This window comes from Megalobrama amblycephala, linkage group LG6, assembly GCF_018812025.1.
Source record: "Megalobrama amblycephala isolate DHTTF-2021 linkage group LG6, ASM1881202v1, whole genome shotgun sequence".
Taxonomy (NCBI): Eukaryota; Metazoa; Chordata; class Actinopteri; order Cypriniformes; family Xenocyprididae; genus Megalobrama; species Megalobrama amblycephala.
This window is the reverse complement of record NC_063049.1, coordinates 16,305,080-16,325,014: the sequence shown is the minus strand read 5'-3', so window position 1 is coordinate 16,325,014 and position 19,935 is coordinate 16,305,080. Positions and strand designations below refer to the sequence as shown.

The 19,935-nt window shown below is 37.6% G+C and overlaps 1 protein-coding gene across 5 annotated transcripts in view; it reads left to right on the top strand.

The window, feature by feature from the left end:
• myo16 (myosin XVI) overlaps positions 1 to 15,969 on the top strand; it is a 269,142-nt gene extending 253,173 nt beyond the window's left edge. For 3 of the 5 annotated variants that reach the window (XM_048193121.1, XM_048193120.1, XM_048193119.1), the window contains exon 35: positions 12,193 to 15,969. In XM_048193121.1, coding sequence (XP_048049078.1) covers positions 12,193 to 12,369 — 177 coding nt within the window. In that variant the 3' untranslated portion in view covers positions 12,370 to 15,969. The remainder of the gene's footprint in view (positions 1 to 12,192) is intronic. The other 2 variants (XM_048193122.1, XM_048193123.1) reach the window with 1 other exon arrangement.
• Positions 15,970 to 19,935: the final 3,966 nt, after the last annotated feature.

Below are 19,935 nucleotides of genomic sequence, written 5' to 3'. Positions count from 1 at the left end.
TTGTTTTCCTTGAGCTCTGTAGCTCACTTTACCTCAGATGTCCTCTAACTCCATGCCTGTAAGCTAATATAGGCTTAGGAGTCACACAGGGTGTCAGATCAGCCTGTAAAACCTTAGGACTCTCCAGGTTTGTCCTGCCTCAACCTGGTCTGATGTGCCTTTCAAGGTTTCACAGCTTTTTGATATCCTCAGATTCTCCGAAGGCTTTTCAGGAACGTGTAGAGAAACAGCTGAGGAGCGTTTGTTAGAGGATTATGGTTAGTCATGACTCTAGCCTTTTTAATTATCTGTCCTTCTACACCCATAGGATTTCGATTACCGGTGAAGAGCATGTACTTGATGCACCAAGCCTGGGATTGTATGTTCACGTTTGTTTTTGAGAAAGTGCGACATCCCCCAAGACATGCTTAACAGCTTCTCCGAAAATACTGAAGTGCATTGCGTCACTCTGATACCAAAAGGACTTTTCAATCTGTTTCCTTAGCATGTGCAGGGAGAACATCATCCAAAAACATAACACTGATTTCTTTTGTCAGGTGAATTCCCAGCTTCATTTTGCATATAAACTCATTGAGGCTATACCCTTTCAAGCACGCTCGCATACTAATCTTCGTTGGGTTTTGTTGCAGCCAATCAAAGCAAACTGGCTGTTGAAGGTCTTTTTTCTTTCAGTAGCTGAAATCAGATCAGAGCAGACTAGACTGTGCACACGGGGCCCACACGATCCTCTCCACTACTGTTCCATTCACTGCATCCGCTTGCCAACCGCAGCACTTGCCCAATTTGTCCTTAAGTTCCTCTGCTTGAGGATAGGCTAATCTTCAATAAACACAGTTTTCCAAGGATTTCCATCAGCTTCTAAAATTAATGAGATGGCTCTGGGTTCCTCAGAGTGAGTTTTTGACAGCTGTATTCCCAGTCTGGCTTATGATGTTCCTCTACGAATTAAACACCACAGAAGTTTGAAGAAGAGGAGCGAAAGGATGACAATTGAGAGCCAAAACAGTTAAGAGAAGAACTGGCAGTGTGTTTGGTAGTTAAACGGTGAAAATCCAATGAATAATCAGGCCTAAATGCGCATGGAACTTGCGCAGAATCTGGGACATCTGCAATTCATAGAATTATACAAATCCTTCCATGTTTGTTTAATAAGTATTATGGCTAATCTCATAATGCTTTCAGATATTGGGAAAATGTTAGTATTCTTAACTCCATTTAAATCCATTAGTCAGATTTTCAAAATCAGCACAGAAAACTTCTGATTCCATCTGGGTTTATGGCTACAAAGTAGTACTAAAAAGTACTTAGACATGGACTAGGACTACTATGATGCTGTATTTTGTACCATGGACATGTACCATGATAATGTCATGGAATTCTTGCAAGTACCACTGAGTACTATGTAAATACTATTGTATATAATATGATAATCTGATACCATAACTTTAACAAAACGTTTTCTGTAAGGGAATTAATAGACGATCACAAAAAGGTACAAACAAACTTTTTGGTATAGTGATATATATTAAATTAACCATCGTAATTTTTACTTGGTAAAATTGAAATTCAATGAGAACTAGAATTTCCTAAGTAAAATTTGAAATATATACACATTTAATTCATGTAATACATTGAAGTGGAAAGAGTAACTTTTATTATGTATTTGCTTGTAATATTTATAGTATTTATAGTTTTATAGTCACTGCACATAAACCTAGAAGTATAAGTAAACTTGAATCTATAAGAGTAGCATGTTTGAATCTGCATTGTACTATGGTACAGTGATTGTATCAGATGGCAATACCACGGTACTTGTCATATAAACCAAGATAATGAAAGATTACTATTTACAATACGTTTCAAAAGTTTGCGGTCAGTAAATTTATTAGTTTATTCATATTTAATTTTACAAAATATTTATAATTTTAAAAAGATTTCTGAAGGATCAAGTGACAAAATAATTGTAATAATATTTCACAATATTACTGTTTTACTGTATTTTTGATCAAATAAATGCAACTTTGGTGAGCATAAGAATAAAAGAAAACATTAACAAACCACAACAACCCCAAACTTTTGAGCTATAAAGAAAACATGGTATTACCATGGTACATTTTTGTAGATAAACGCATGGATTCTCTTAAAGTGTTCACAGTATTTGTTTTTTGACGGGATGCAAAGAGAAAATGTGAAATTTCAAATCCTCCTGGAATGGAGAGTTTGACAGACCCCCGCACATCTGCACATGACTGGTCACTGTGAGGGGATCCCATGGGTTTGCAGTTCTTGTAGAGGGGCGGGACAGGATAAGGGAGGAGGAAAGCCTTCTAATCTTCTTAAAGGCTGAATGATAAAAGAGCCATTGGAGTATCCAACTGCACATCTGTACAGCCTGGACAGAGAGATTAACACTCATCTCTCTATAGACAACAATCTGTATACACTCCCCCAAAAAATACAGAGACATTTATACCCCTCAAGCTGGAATGAGGAAGGGTGTAGTGATTAGGCAGGTCCGTTGGAGTTTGAGGAGTATGTATGCACAGTGATTCCCAAGATGCTTTTGTTGCAAGACCCAAATTTTACACTGAACATTAAGTGGCTTCAAGTTTTATTTATTTATTTACATACATGCATGCATACATACTGGAAAATGTATGCTTAAAACCAGGGGTGGGGGGGAATTCAATGGTAAAATAAAGATAGTAAGTAAAAATATCTTCAAAACAAAAATGTGTAACATAAGACTTGTTTGCAGAAAATAGATCATGAATGTATTTATATATTACATACTGGCCAATTTATGCTTAAAACCAGAAAAAAAAAAGAAAAAACTATTTCCAATGGTAAAATAAAGAGAGTAATTAAAAATATCTAAACATCTTCAAAACAAAATTGTGTATCATAAGACTTGTTTTCAGAGAATATATTGTGAATTATTTTATATTTTTATGTATTTACTTACTAAATAAAACATGTTTTTCCAATAGTAAAATAAACAGCAAGTAAAAATATCTAAACATCTCAGAATTCTGACACCTTAGAATTTGCCTTTGAGTAGTGTGCGCTCTCCGTGGACGTGGACGCATTAACGGATAATGAGGCGACTCGCGAACGACTGGCATCTCTATTTTCAAACAGAATGCATAAACAGAATATTTGTTTTCGATTTGACTTTCATTATTTAAAACCTGATATTTCAACATTTCTTTAGACATATGTCTCATGTTTGTGTGATTAGTATTCACTAAGTTAGTTCATTTTCTAACGAGTATCAGAATGGACTTTAATTGAGAAAGATATGGCAGATCTTTTTTTTTTTTTTTTTTTGCAAAAAGCACAACATTTTATTTTTACTGTGAGTGCACACACATAAAAGAAGAGATTTCATAGTTTTGAATGATGTATAAATCTTATTTGTATGTGTATTTTGAGTCTCTTTCGCATTGGTAAGAAAAAAAACGAGGTGGTATCGCCAACGCGACAGCCTACCCCAGAGAGTTAAAACAAGATTTCAGAGAATTTTCAGAGAATATATCTTGAATTTTTGAAGCATATTTTTCCTGTCATACTGGCAAATATTATGCTTAAACCAAGAAAAAAAAAAAAAAAATCCAATGGTGTAAGAAAGTGGACTGAAAATTATGTCAGAGTTTCTCAACTGCTTTTGTTTCACAACCCAGATTTTACACTGGACATCAAATGGCTCTTTTATAGAAGTTTTTATAGAAATAGAAATAAAAAAGGTCTTTAAAATGTTTGTAAAACATTGAAATGTACTATTATTACAATGAACTTCATTGGACAAACTATATTCAAAATTGTTAACAGGCTATTTTTGTTGCTTGAATGCCAACAGTTTCATGCTCTCATAATTCACTCAACAAATCACACTGTGGTCGACAATAACATTTCATTGCAAGTATGACTGGACTTTTTTTTCTTGTTCCTTTTAAAAGTTCATAAGCCTGTTTATTTCACTATCTTAAGTTAAACACCATTATATGGTGAGTCGCATTTGATTGTTTGTTTTTATCATACGCTGAAAAATCCTATGCATTTTTAGCTTGTGATCCACCAGTTGAAAACCGCTACTAGCAGATGCTAAACGTTGAAAAGCATATGAGCCATGAAAAGCCATTTTATCAGTTGTCGGTACTGCCTCCTCAATAGTATCCAGTGTTGCTGTATACAGCATAGATAAGAAGCGAGAGATATTCTCTAATACAAAGGACAATGAGGAGAACATTAGAGGGAGAGAGAGCAAGTTATATGTTCCACCGAATGTACCAGCACAGTGAAAATCTCATAATATGCATGTTAATAATGATTCCCTGACCTTTGCCCTTTGTATCTAGATTGCTTTAGTAGGTATGGGGGTTAATGCAGTGCATTCTTTGCTGTAGAAACCTCATGGATGATAAGAACGTGATGAGCCTCACATGTCCCCACTGACCTTTCACTGCGCTGACATTCAGGCATGACCTGTATTGAGTTCCAGCCCTATATCTCATGAAGGGGTGAGCCAGGCTGAATGTCAGGCCACGGGCTGCCCCTCTCCCCAGGGACAGGGTATTTCCATGTGTCCTCCCCTTCTTCTGAGCCTACTGACCAGCTGCCCTTATTTACATGCACACTTTCAAAATGGCATCCCTTCGGTTTGACAAATACTTAGTTTGTTGTTTGTTTTAAAATTGTATGCAGTTAAAATGAGAAATTTGTGCTGGTCTTTTGGTCTTCTTTTTTTTCCCCAAATAAAAAAGATAATGAAAATGTCATAAAAAAAAAAAAGATCATTCATTCATTCATTCATTCTTTCGTTTGTTTATTTGTATATTATTATTATATTATTTGTTTATTTGATTATATTTTGCTTGTTTTCTTTCATACTAATATATATATATATATATATATATATATATATATATATATATATATATATATATATATATATATATATATATATATATATATATATATACACACACACACATTTTTTTTGTTTTTGTTTTGTTTTTTTGTTTTTTTCACCACACATTTGAGTGCCATACATTTACGCTTAAAACAACAAAATATATCCAGTGGTAAAAGAAAAAAATGTCTAAACATGAATTTTTTAGTTTATTTATTTATTTATTTTTACCACTATACCATTATTGCTTAAAACAAAATAAACATTTTAAAGATAAAATAAAGTAAAAATATATAAACGCCATTAAAACAAATGTGTAAGATAAAAAAAGACTTGTTTTTCAAAATATACCTTAAATATTTGAGGTTTATTTTTCTTATCATGCTTGTAAATAATATGCTTAACACAAGAAGGGGAAAATATCCAGTGGTGCAAGAAAATGAACTTGATTCAAGATTCTGAAATTATGTCTATATATTTGCTTATGAAATAATTTAATTTTTTCAAAGATTTTTACTGCCATATTTTTGAACTGTAAGTGCTTATCCCAGTGCTTTAGATGTATCTGAACAAGCCCGTAATGGGGGCCGTTTGTTGTTTGGAAACCTCCAGAGACTCCATCTCATCTAAATTGCAAAACCTGAATCACTGAATATTCTGTCAATTGATTGTCAGAGAACTGGATGTCCCTGAAGGTTTCAGAGGCTTGGCTAAATTTAGAGTGTAAGTGGCCATGAAGCCCGCCTGTCTGTATCCACATCTCTAAGCGTGCATGTGTGCCCTTTGATGAATCCCATAAATAATGCAAGGTTAAATATAATGTTTTTTTTGTTTTTTTTTTGCTTGAATATGAATAGCTGCATGTGACCCAGGTGCTTTGTGTGTGGCTTTGTGTACTGTCCAGATAGCATTACAGGTGTGAATGCAGTGATTGACACAGACGTTGTGCTTGGTCTTAATGAGTGTGCGTGACTGGCTGACTGTGTGTGTGTTTACACGTTTTGTTCAGTTCAGTACACTGTGTGCCATCTTTGTGCTAGCGTAGTGATGTCTGAACTTAAGAGTCGACAGACAGGTGTAAATTATGGATCAGTACTTTCGAGCAGTGTACGTGGGTGTACAAATCTCTATAAATGGCCTGGATTCCTAGAATACGCTTCTGCTGTACTGTAACATCACTGCACTCTCACAATGTTTCCGGATGAGTTCCCTCTCAAAGCGGACTGCAGTGGTAAAATAGGCCAGGGGCATCCTGTTACGTCATTTGAGATAGTCTAACAACACTATCTACTGTATGCTCAGCCCCCATATCTTCCTAAATACTCTCCTCGTGCAGAGAACAGGAAGATTATCAGCATTAAACATGCATTCCCCTAGTTATGACATGAAGGGTTTAGGGGAGTGATATAAAATTAGCATATCAAACATGCATAACCTGATATTGCTGAGTTCAACATGTTCCTGGGTCAACATTTTTGTTGATCCTGGAACAACATTCAAATCAACCATCAAATCAGATTTGAGGGACAAGTTTACAGATCGTCAAATTTAGGTTTAAAATCATGAATTGGTGCTTCTACATCAGTGTTATTCCCATTTCCCTCTGCTTTTTAGGAAAACTTATGGGTAGGGTTAGGTTTAGGGGTAGGAATAGGGAAAAGACTAAATTTTCAGACTAGAATGTTGTTCCAGGATCAACAAAATATGTTGACCCAGGAACGCATCTAACTCAGCAATATCAGGACGTGCATCAAACATATTAGTTACAGTGATTTGGACTCTCAGTACATTTTTTCCTGGTCCCTACCTCTACTTCTATTCCTCTCCATATATATTTATGTACTTATTTTGAAATCTGAATTTTTTTTTTTTTTTTTTAAGGATTCTCATCCAGGTGTATTAAATGGATTTGGACACCAGTTATTTATTGGGTCCATTTCTTGTTTGGAAACCCCCAGAGACACCATCTCATCTGAATTGCAAAGCCTGAATCGATTAATTATTCTGTCAGTTGATTATCAAAGACATTGATGTTCCAGATTGTTTATTTGCTTATTTCTTTCCATTTTTATTTGTTATTATTATCGTTTTCCATTTCAACAACTATACTGTAGCTTTCAAATCTGCTGTTTGGCTATTTCTGCTATATTATTCAGCACATTAAACACGTATCCAACACTTAAAACAGGGATGCTTCTTCACCTGGAGAAACCTTACCTCTAGGGTAGTAATAAGTTCAGTCTAAGGTTCGATCCAGGTTAACTTCCCAGATTAGTACTTCCTAAGCACCTTCTTTATGTACAAAAGACCATTTGTAAGGATTCTGTAAGGTCCACTTATTAACCTTTTGAGCGGTATGGTCCCCACATATGGGATTTTTATTTCTGTGCCCCTGAGTGTGGGATTGGGATTTAGAACATTCAGTGACGTCACATGACTGCCCGATTCGAAATGGGCTTCCGCTATTTGGCTGCGAGACGGACGCGCTCAGCTCTTGTCATATATCACAGCTATGAAGTGTTTTCAGCCACATAATGTTTTTTTTTAAGGTTCCAGACATTTTAAAATGCATGAGCACCAGTAAAACAATACATTTAGAGTTTATAAAATACACACTGATGTCAGACACCAGTGGAGGCAGCAATAACAATCCATTCAAATATAATTTGCCGACATTTTTTCATATCAGACACACATAATGGGCCTAAATAACTATAAAGTTTACTCTATTATTCTTCCAGTTCACCAGCCACTTACTTGCATATATTTTGGGAGAAATTGATGAATTCACCTGTTGTAGATCCAACTGACGGCACCCATCTCGGGTTATAGATCAAGATAAAGATAATTTATAAAGGTTTTTAAACGACAAAACACACTCACTTTTTGAGAATCGGAATATAAGATAGTTGGTGACATGGTAAGCAAGTTTGTGAATATTTTAAATAAAAAAGGAAAAACAAAATAATAGCGATCCATCTGTCATACAGTGTTATCGTCGCCCCAGCGTGTTACGTGACATGCATGACACATCCCCATGGAAACATTAAGGGCAAACGTTATAAAATAACGGTCGCCTTAAAAAACTCACTCTGGGGGGTTAGTTAGAATATTTTAAACTCATGCTTGAAAGGTTTAACACCTTCACCAACAAATGACAGTCTCTCCTGTTAAGCACTATAGTTATGCTATTACTCACTAGGTGCCATCAGACATCCTATTAGAGAAAGAACAAATGGCCCGGGGTTCTCTTTGACCAAACTAAAGCCATGTGACTTCCCTTCATCCCTACATCCGTCATGAATGGATCAGAGGCACAGCAGGAGGTCCTGTTCCATTTGTGACATTTACCAGCTGCAGATGATTGGGATGAATTGATTTATCTGTTTATTGATTACGCTTGTATGATGGATGGGAGACGCCCATGTGTGGGTTGTGTGTATGGTAGGATTTCCAGTTGCAGTGGTCAGGAGAGGTCTTTTTCTTTTCTTTTTTTTAACATCAGTAGGCCCTTCTTATCTGCACTTTTATTCTCTTTGGAAACTCATCCATACAATGACTTGAATACACCTCTTTTATGATAAACTTATATATGTATAGTATATGATGTAAATGTATCATTTTTAGGGGGGCATAAAGTCAATAATTTTCAGATTGATACTCTGTCCTGATATCATAATGAAGACCAAAAAAAAGCTTTAATAAACAATGGAACTCTTGAAAAGATAAACTTAAAGGGTTAGTTCACCCAAAAATGAAAATAAATGTCATTTATTACTCACCCTCATGTCGTTCCACACCCGTAAGACCTTCGTTAATCTTTGGAACACAAATTAAGATATTTTTGTTGAAATCCGCTGGCTCCGTGAGGCCTTCATAGGGAGCAATGACATTTCCTCTCTCAAGATCCATTAATGTACTAAAAACATATTTAAATCAGTTCATGTGAGTACAGTGGTTCAATATTAATATTATAAAGCGACAAGAATATTTTTGGTGTGCCAAAAAAAACATCAACTTATATAGTGATGGACGATTTCAATACACTACTTCAGGAAGCTTCGGAGCATTATGAATTCACATAAAATGGAGTCACATGAACTGATTTAGATGTGTTTTTAATAGCTTTATGGATCTTGAGAGAGGAAATGTCATTGCTCCCTATGCAGGCCTCACGGAGCCATCGGATTTCAACTAAAATATCTTAATTTGTGTTCCAAAGATTAACGAAGGTCTTACGGGTGTGGAACGACATGAGGGTGAGTAATAAATGACAGAATTTTCACTTTTGGGTGAACTAACCCTTTAAGTTTGGCATAAACTTTTATTATTTCTTAGAGCAAAAAAAAAAAAAAAAAAAAAATCAAATTTGGTTTCACTTCTTAGTAGTAGTATTATTAGGGCTGCCCTCAACTAAAGATTTGTTCTGGTCAACGAGTAGTCATTCATTTTAAGTAATTAGTTGACTAATAGCACGTTTATTAATAAACTATGTAAATCATAATAAAGTGCCATTAATGCCTACATAGCCTACAATGCATAAAGCTTGCCACAGTGCACCGGCAGAAGTAATGATTATGAATGAGTCATGGAAAAACAGCAAGGAGATTGCTGTAATATTTTAATAATTAATTGATTAACTAGTGTTTTCTGTATTTTCGGCTGCAGTGATGAGGTTGACTATGCTGACTCGTCATCTCCGCAGTAGTGGACGTGCCTATATGCACATTTCATATGGATTACATAACCTGAGAATATTCGTTTTCTATTTGAATTGGTTCATTCAAAAGTAGACATTTCGCTTTCTATAGATATATTTTTCATGTCTGCGAGGCAAGTTTACATGGAGTTTTGGTTCTTTTCTCTTTTTTTTCCCTCTTTTTTGGCACACTCAAGGTCACAGAGAGAGACAGCAGAAAGCGCACCCCCATTTGCTTTCATTTTACAAAAGGACAATGTTTTATTGTTGTGAGTGCACAAATAAAAGTAGACGCTTCACAGATTCAAAAGATGTATTACTCTTATCTGTATGACCAAACATTTTGTATTTTCAGTGCAAGTGATTGCACCGGCGCCTACACTGGCGCCTCCATAGATTTCACACTCACACTCCACCACACTCATTCACAAACACTTGAATAGCCCACATTTTTTCCAGGTTAATGTTAAAGCGAGTGGCCATGTAAAGTTACTACTACTTGCATCAGACGATAAGCCATATTTGAGGTCAATGGATGATAGGCGAGCGTTTGGATGTCCTGCCCGATATACTGTAATTACCACATAGACCAGCTGTTAATGATCTGTCCGTCACAGACTGCTTGATCTCGCCACTTCCTGTGGATGTTTTTTCCTGCGACTAATAAAATTTTAGTTGACAAATCCTCTTTTCATCAACTAATGGTTAGTCAACTATTAGGGGGCAGCCCTAATTATTATATAGGATTTTATGACATGGCAAAGTTAGTTCAGATTGTAGAATGCCATGTGGCGCAACTCCACACACACAGTATCTCACAGAAGTACACCCCTCACATTTGTAAATATTTTATTATATCTTTCCATGTGACAACACTGAAGAAATTACACTTTGCCACAATGTAAAGTAGTGAGTGTACAGCTTGCATAACTGTAAATTTTCTGTCCCCTCAAAATAACCCAACACAGAGCCATTAATGTCTAAACCGCTGGCCACAAAAGTGAGTACACCCTTAAGTGAAAATGTCCAAATTGGGCCCAAAGTGTCAATATTTTGTGTGGCCACTATTATTTTCCAGCACTGCCTTAACCCTCTTGGGCATGGAGTTCACCAGAGCTTCACAGGTTGCCACTGGCTATTGCCTCTTCCACTCCTCCATGACAACATCATGGAGCTGGTAGATGTTAGAGACCTTACGATCCTCCACCGTCCTTTTGAGGATGTCCCACAGATGCTCAATAGGGTTTAGGTCTGGACATGCTTGTCCAGTCCATCACCTTTAACCTCGGCTTCTTTAGCAAGGCAGTGGTGGTCTTAGAGGTGTGTTTGGGGTCGTTATCATGTTGGAATACTGCCCTGTGGCCCAGTCTCCGAAATGCTCTGCTCATTCATGGTTCCCTCAATGAAGCATATGATCTGAGCACTGACAGGCTGACCCCCCACCCCTTCAACCTCTGCAGCAATGCTGGCAGCACTCATATGTCTATTTCCCAAACACAACCTCTGGATAGGACGCTGAACATGTGCACTCAATTTCTTTGGTTGACCAAGGAGTCCATGGATCATGGAGTTCTGAGTGGAACCTGTCCTGTTAAACCGCTGTATGGTCTTGGCCACCGTGCTGCAGCTCAGTTTCAGGGACTTGGCAATCTTCTTATAGCCTACGGCATCTTTATGTAGAGCAACAATTCTTTTTTACAGATCCTCAGAGAGTTCTTTGCCATGAGGTGCCATGTTGAACTTCCAGTGACCAGTATGAGAGACTGAGAGCGATAACTAAATTTAACACACCTGCTCCCCATTTGTAACACTAATAAGTCACATGACACCGGGGAGAGAAAATGGCTAATTGGGCCCAATTTGGACATTTTCACTTAGGGGTGTACTCACTTTTGTGGCCAGCGGTTTAGACATTAATGGCTGTGTGTTGAGTAATTTTGAGGGGACAGCAAATTTACACTGTTATACAAGCTGTAAACTCATTACTTTACATTGTAGCAAAGTGTAATTCCTTCAGTGTTGTCACATGAAAAGATGTAATAAAATATTTACAAAAATGTGAGGGGTGATCAAATGATCTAAAACTTGTGTTTTAAACTAAATTTTTAAAAGACTTTTCCTGTTCTTTACCATGGATACTCATATGTATGTATTGTATTGTGCATTATCTTCGCTCAGTATCACAGCTTCACCAAATGCTTGACATTTAATTTCCTGCTTTGTGCTTTACCTATGCGTGTTATTTTACTGTTGCAATCTAAATTATACTGGAATTATCATTTGGATCATTGATGTTCTGTTGATTTGTATCATCAGTGGTAAGTAGTGTAGATACCTGTAGATCAGTGGTAGCCAAAACTGCTTTTGGAGGGCTACCATTCTGCAGAGTTTAGCTCCAACCCTAATCAAACACACCTGAACCAACTAATCAAGGTGTTCAGGATTACTTGAAAATAACAGGCAGGTGTTTTGGAGCAGGGGTGGAACTGCGGTGTTCAGGAAGGTAGCCCTCTAGAAGCAGGGTTGGCCACCACATCCATTAAGCACCATACTAAACGTGACCTTTCTGTCATTTTCTCAGGTGCTCCAGAGGTCACGTGTATGTGGGGATCAGCGGGCCACTCTGCAGGAATTATTGCGCTGGCGGAGGAGTGTTTGTGACGGTCGACCGGATTGGCAGAACGCTTGGCTTCACACAAACACCTCACCCACCCTAACGGTGAAGACCAAGAGTTTCAGAAAGAAAGCATCGCCCTAGAGATTGTGGTCTTCCTGAGTTAAAACTCAGTTAAACCCCACTCCTTAGGCCCGATGACCCTTTTTATGTTTTACCCTTCACATAAGGGTGGCATCCTCTAAATAGAGCCAGACTCTGAACTCAGGAGAGGAGGGCATCTCGATTTGTTCTTGTTCCTCTCTTCACTTCTTTTGAAACAATCAAAGGTTCCTGGTAAAATGGTTCCACGTCTCTCTAACTAATGGCCAACTGTGACCAAATAACCACCCCCAAAGACTACCAATCCCTGTCCTGAAACAAACAAAGGGGACATGGCTATTATGAATCCCATTCGCAGTGTCCTAAACATCTCTCTGTTTGAAAGTTCTCATCATGTCGCCTTGATTGCAACTCATCAACGCTATCTTAGGGCTGTGCAAACATATCTCAACTGTGCTACTGCGTGCTATAGTCTACATTGTGGGCCATATTTTAGTTTTAAACCCTGGTGCTGGTCGCTCCACATGTGGTTGTTGTTGCCCGGGTTGGGTAAAAAGTGCCAGTTCTGTTCCAGCTCGAGCACTCGAGACACATGGACGCGACAGACCTTAAAGTTTACAAGACAAAAACTTTGTGTTGACCTCATAGGCCTAGCTTTGTCAACAAAGTCCTCCTTCAGGTTCAGGAAAGCAGCTACACCTCACGCTTTTTCAGGTGCTTTGGTTACCCTCCATCAGGGTTGGCAACCATCACACACAGGTTGTGACCTTACAAAGAGGTCAGGGTTCAGGGAAATTATTAGTAACATCACAAATACACAACATTTCCACCAGCTTCTGGACTACATTCATCGTTCACTCTAGGCTAATGTGCTCACACTTCTGCAACACAAAACCAAGAGGTTTTACAAGACTTAATGTTGACGAACTTGAAGACGCCTGATTTATATTGAATGGTTAAAGAGCACAATTCTCATAATACACTTTTAGATGGAACAATCATTACAAGTGATGGATATTACTGCCGATTTGATTCCCGCAACAAGAGTTCTTGGACTTTTCCTCAAAGGTGCTTATGTACGAATGCTGGGTTGTATGGTAACATGTCAGTACCTTAGTAGATGATCTGTACAGCACATGACCTTTGGTCTCCCTGAAGTTCAGAATATTCATGTCTCTCGTTGTGTGAGGCATTTGATTTAACCATACAGTGCACACGTTCAGATTTATTACCTGATAGAACTTGGGTAAATATTTTTGGACCTTGAACACTGGGTTCGCACCATAAGCACAGCCATGGACCTGACATACAGGTGCTTTTCTGAGAATAAGCAGAACTTGACCGTCTAGTTCTGGTTGTCTTCAATATGACTGAATAGATGAGTTATGTACAGATTGCAAATGTTTTGATGAGTATATTGGCAAATTATTGTCTTTATAATGGAAAGCTATCCCGAATGTTCAAGAATGCAATGACAGAAGGACTAAGGTGGTGGGTTTTATAGTGTGAATATCATTTTAGTAAAGAATGATTGTTTATTCATGGTAAACTCTTTAGCCGTTCTCCATCCCCACAGGATTGCGGTCAATCTTTGAAAATGTATAAAGATATTTAATTTATTGTATAGAACTTTTGTGTTTGTGCAAGTACATTTGAGTTGCACTTTGCCGCTGTTTCGTTTAAGCTTCATTAAGAGTGTCACTTCATGCCTGTTTGCTTATCCTGAAGGCACCATCCTGACTTGCTGAAAAAAGGTATAACATTTGGGGACTCTTCTAAAAAGAGCCCATTCAATCACTTTGACACAATGATCAATGTCAAGGTATTTGGTCTCAATATCTGAATGTACATGCATTAAATCTGAGAAAACAGTGACTTAATATGTATGGTTTACATAACCAGTTTTGTTTAATGATTGTATTGAAACCGTAAATTATTTTCAAATGTAAAACATGATCTAAAATTCATTCAAATTAACATATTGTAGAGATGATTTGTTAGGCCCAGTTTTAGGAGTCATACTTTCTGGCTCTTTAAATCAATACGAAGGCTTATGTATCTCATATCTTCCCAACAAATGTGAATACTCCCTTTCCCCATTCCATTGGACGGTGGTTTAAGCATCTTTCACTGCTGTGCAATCCTGCAGATCAGAGACACATATTAAAATCACTGTGCAGGCCAGTGCTGATGGAGACCGAAACTCACTTCATGGGTTTGATCCACAGTTTTGGAATAGCTTCTTTGCATCGCTTCTGCTTAACAGGGTTACAATACTATTATTTGAAACACTAATTTATTTAAAAAAAAAAATTAAAAAAAAATGCTATTTTATGATGACTTTCCATCAATACTACAAAACAAAAAGAATAAAAACTGTACAGTATGAGCCCATTTTTCTACTTTGTTGTTGAAAAGGGAACGTATGTTAACGCATGAGATCTCTCTTACGTACATGCCCCATATGTCTGTTTTTCTGTGCTTAGTCTGATACAGTGTGGAGATATACACTTCATCGGATCATGCCCTTTGTCTTAACTGGTGCTGTGGAACCATCCAGACATGATGTTATGAACTTCCTCTCACCCTCCAGCCCAACACAGCCTCGTTATAATGGAGTTATTGATTTGATGGCAAAACAATGGCCACAAATGGTTTGGTTAAGCTCAATATGTAGAGAACATCTCCCAGTATTCTAGTCGAGACCAGTTCATTTGATTCCGAGTCATGACCATAACCAGAATAGGGTCTTTATACAAAACGGTTTCAAGCAGCTTTACAGTGACAGCAGGGAAATTATTCAATGCTGCAAAACAGTTCATTTCGGCTGTACGGCAATGTCATTGTTCAGCTGAAGTCAGTTCAGTGTTGATTCAGTTTTATTGTAAAGATCATCAATTATTAAATTAGTTCATTTCATCTATAAAGCACTTCTTCAGAAAATAGTAATATCATCCAGCTCAGTTCAGTTCTCATCCAATAGTGTCAGTGTAGTCAAATCAATAATATTGTTGAATATTACGTCCCCTATGTCCCCAACTAAGCAAGTCAGAGGCGGCAGTGGCAAAGTGGCAGAATGGAGACAGAAAAAAAAAAAAAAAAAAACCTTGGAGAAACTAGGCTCAGTTGGAGGCCAGTTTTCCCCAGGCCAACGAACGAACACGGTGTGATTATGAATCAGGCTGCATCACAAGTCAGAAATCACATTGTGAATCGGTAGCATTCAAATATTTCATCCATTTCCTTTTTCTTGCCTCAGTCTTGACTCGACCTCGACCTCTCTTCTCAGTCTTGACTCAAGACTCGAATGATCTGGTCTCAAATACAACACTGACATCTCCATCTCAAGACATTGAAAAAGTCATTCAGATTACTGTGCTTGCTCAAATATGCAGAGCTCAACAAAATATTAAATTATCATGGCTGTTGCTGTCTTTTGTAGTCAGTGTGTTTTAGTTTTGTTTTGTTTCTTTATGATCCTTCTGTAAATTATATATAAACATGCCTATTACTTCAATACATGTTTGTGCAAAGGGGAAAAAAAAAAAAAAAAGTATGTCTTGGTACATATTTTGTTTTGAAATGTTTTATAAAGTTCCTGTACAGCAATAAAGCACAGTGTCAGTCAACTGACAAAAAAAATCTGATTATTTCTTAAAGTGGGTGGAAAAGACAGGTATTTGAAGAAATTCAGGGGTTTGAAAAATACTAGCCTAGTTCACTCAGAAACCCGTTTATTAAGGCCCACTGATGTGCCTTGAAATGCGTAGCATTATTCAATGTGTTGACAATTTCCAATGAAACAGGAAGACAAGGTGGGACATATTGAACAGCTCCTCCCCTTTTTAAATATAGCCAATAGTGTTTTGTTTATATCATACCTTGGCCAGAGCCGCTGAGCTCAGTTAAAGCTGCGGTTTCCTGCTAATCTCATCCATATCACTTTAAAATATAGCATTTTTGATGCTAGAGTCACGGTTCGCGTGACTAATGCGAAACCAGACTTTATTTTGCCCCAATGGAAAGCATATTTACACTGTCTGAATCATTCCCTATCCCCTTATATAGTGCACTATGTGCCATTCACCATGTAGAAAAGAGTAAATGTGTGAACAAGTGACCGGTTTTAGCCGCAGCTTCAGTGTCAGTTTACAGTGTAGGGGGCAGGGCGCTTCAGATACTAGAGAGAATTTAATTGGACAGAAAATCTGATGTGCAGAGTGATGTCATCAAAATCGTTGATCCATATTTTATGTCACAGCCTTGTTCCAAAATGGATTATATTCATATTTTCTGCCCCATAATGACAGCGTGAAATAAGTTTGTTTGAAATCTTTGCAATTTTTTTTCTTCATTAAAAAAAATAAAATAAAAATAAAAATCACATGTACATAAGTATTCACAGCCTTTGCGCAATACTTTGTTAAAGCACCTTTGCCACCAATTACAGCCTCAAGTATTTTTGAGTATGATGCTACAAGCTTGGCACACTTCTTTTTGGGCAGTTTCTCCCTTTCTTCTTTGCAGGACCTCTCAAGATCCATTAGGTTAAATGGGGAGCGTCAATGCACAGCTATTTTCAGATCTTTCCAGAGATGTTCAATCAGGTTCAAGTCTGGGCTCCGGCTGGGCCACTCAAGGACATTCACAGAGTTGTCCCCTAGCCACTCCTTTGTTATCTTGATAGTGTGCTTAGGGTCGTTGTCCTGTTGGAAGATGAACATTCACCCCAGTCTGAGGTCCAGACCGCTCAGGAACAGGTTTTCATCAAGGATGTCTCTGTACATTGCTGCATTCATCTTTCCCTCAATCCTGATTAGTCTCCCAGTTCCTGCCTCTGGAAAACATCCTCACAGCATGATGCTGCCACCACCATGCTTCACTGTAGGAATGGTATTGGCCAGGTGATGAGCGGTGCCTGGTTTCCTCCAGACATGACGTTTGCTATTCAGACCAAAGAGTTCAAACTTTGTTTCATCAGACCAGATAATTTTGTTTCTCATGGTCTGAGAGTCCTTCAGGTGCCTTTTGGCAAACTCCAGGTGGGCTGTCATGTGCCTTTTACTAAGGAGTGACTTCCGTCTGGCCACTCTACCATACAGGCCTGATTGGTGGAGTGCTGCAGAGATGGTTGTTCTTCTGGAAGGTTCTCCTCTTCCCACAGTGAAACACTGGAGCTCTGTCAGAGTGACCATCAGGTTCTTGGTCACCACCCTGACAAAGGCCCTTCTCCCCCAATCACTCAGTTTGGCCGAGCAGCCCTCTCTAGGAGTTCTGGTGCTTCCAAACTTCTTCCATTTATGGATGATGGAGGCCACTGTGCTCATTGGAACCTTCAATGCTACAGAAATGTATCTGTACCCTTCCCCAGATCTGTGCCTCGATACAATTCTGTCTAGGAGGTCTACAGACAATTCCTTGGACTTCATGGCTTGGTTTGTGCTCTGTCATGCTCTGTTAACTGTGGGACCTTATATAGAAAGGTGTGTGCCTTTCCAAATCATGTCCAGTCAACTGAATTTACCACAGGTCCAATCAAGTTGTAGAAACATCTCAAGGATGATCAGTGAAAATAGGAGCTCAATTTTTAGTGTCACTGCAAAGTCTGTGAATACTTATGTACATGTGATTTTTTTATATTTGATAAATTTGCAAAGATTTCAAACAAACAGACTTCTTTCATGTTGTCATTATGGGGTATTGTTTGTAGAATTTTGAGGAAAATAATGAATTTAATCCATTTTGAAATAATGTTGTAACATAACATAAAATGTGGAAAAGTGAAGTGCTGTGAATACTTTCCAGATGCACTGTATCTTCTAAATGTGAATTGTGTCATTGTTTTGGAGCACAATAGATAACAGTAGCAAGCAAGCAACTTTATTTATATAGCACATTTTCAAACAACAGACATTGCCCCAAAGTGCTTTGCAACAATGATGACATTAAAACCCACATTCAATATTACATACAACATAGCAAACACAACTTAATCAAAAGCTAAAGAAAATAAATACATTTTTAAATAAGCCTTAACAGTGACAATTGATGGAGCTGACCTCCCGTGGAATGGGAGACTTTGGACATACCACAGAATAAGCACAATCTCCTTTAGTTTTAAAATTATAGTGAGGGACCTTTAAAAGTCATTGATCTGAAGACCTGAGAACTCTAGAAGGAGAGTAGGGAATAAGATCACCAATGTACTGAGGGGCAAGGTCTTATAATGCCTTGTAGACAAACAGAATAATTTTGAAATTAATCCTGAATTTAACAGGAAGCCAATGTAAGGATTGCAGTACAGGGGAAATATGGTCCCTCTTTCTCGTCCCTGTTAAAAGCCTTGCTGCTGCATTTTGCACTAACTGCAGGTGAGCTAATGCAGTCTGTGGAGACCAACATATGAGGAATTACAGTAGTCAATGCTTGATGAGATAGAATGAATCACAATTTCCAAATCCTTTCTAAAGAGAAAATGTTTTACTTTAGGAATTGAATTCAGGTTAAAAAAGCTACCTTTAACAACGGCACAATCTGTTTGTTAAAGTTTAGCAATGAGTCCACCATTATCCCTAAACTCTTTACTTGATTTTGAAGATTTAAGGACAGGGAGCCTAGGTGACCAACAAAGGTTGATGACATGGGAGAGCCTACAATGAAGAATCGGTATTAACATCAGTATTTTACTCTCATTTAATTGTCGAAAGTTGTTATGTTCTGCTTTCCTGCACTCGTCGATGAGAAGGGCTTGACATTAACTTTTTTTGCTCACTAGCCACTGTGGCTAGTGGTTTTCTAGCCTAAGTTACTAGCCACTCAGCATTTTCACTGGCCACAATTTTGCTGTTGGGAAATTACATTTTATATGATTAAAGTTGACTTTGACATGCTAAAATAACTTGATTTTGAGTCATTTTACTTGATTAGCTAGATTTAAAACCCTTTCAAACTTTCAAATGCAGACTGACCACAAAAATCAAGACAAGGGCTACTTTGGATATCAGCTGGTATGCACGGGTGGGCAAGGGGTGGGTAAATGACGATAATATAAGTTATTTTTGTTAGGCTATATAAAAAGAACAAAGCAGCAAATTAGCAAATTACAAATACAATAGTAAATTAAATAACCTAAACTCTTGAAAAGTTTATTTAACATTTATTTAACATCTTTTGTTGTTTAACATTAATGACAGACAGGTATTTAATTGGGCTGCTGAACGCACGGACGTAATATACTGACACATATCCAGTTTTTACCAACCTGTTTACGTCCACTTAAGCCATAACCAACTGAATTCACAAGAGATACTCCACACATTTTAACATCTGTGTGTGTGTTTTGAAGGTAATCGATAAGGAAATGTAATCGGATTGTAATTTTGTGCTACCTTTGATTAGGCTGTAAACTGAAATTATATTTAACCCGCCAAAGTGGCTAGTGGGAGTGGCTGTCTTACCCGATATTTTAAGATATTTTAGTTATAGTTAGTTTAGTTATTTAGCCAAAAAAAAAAAAAAAAAACAACGACTTATTTAGTGATGGCCGGTTTCAAAACACTGCTTCAGGAAGCTTCGGAGCATAATGAATCAGTTTATCGAATCATGATT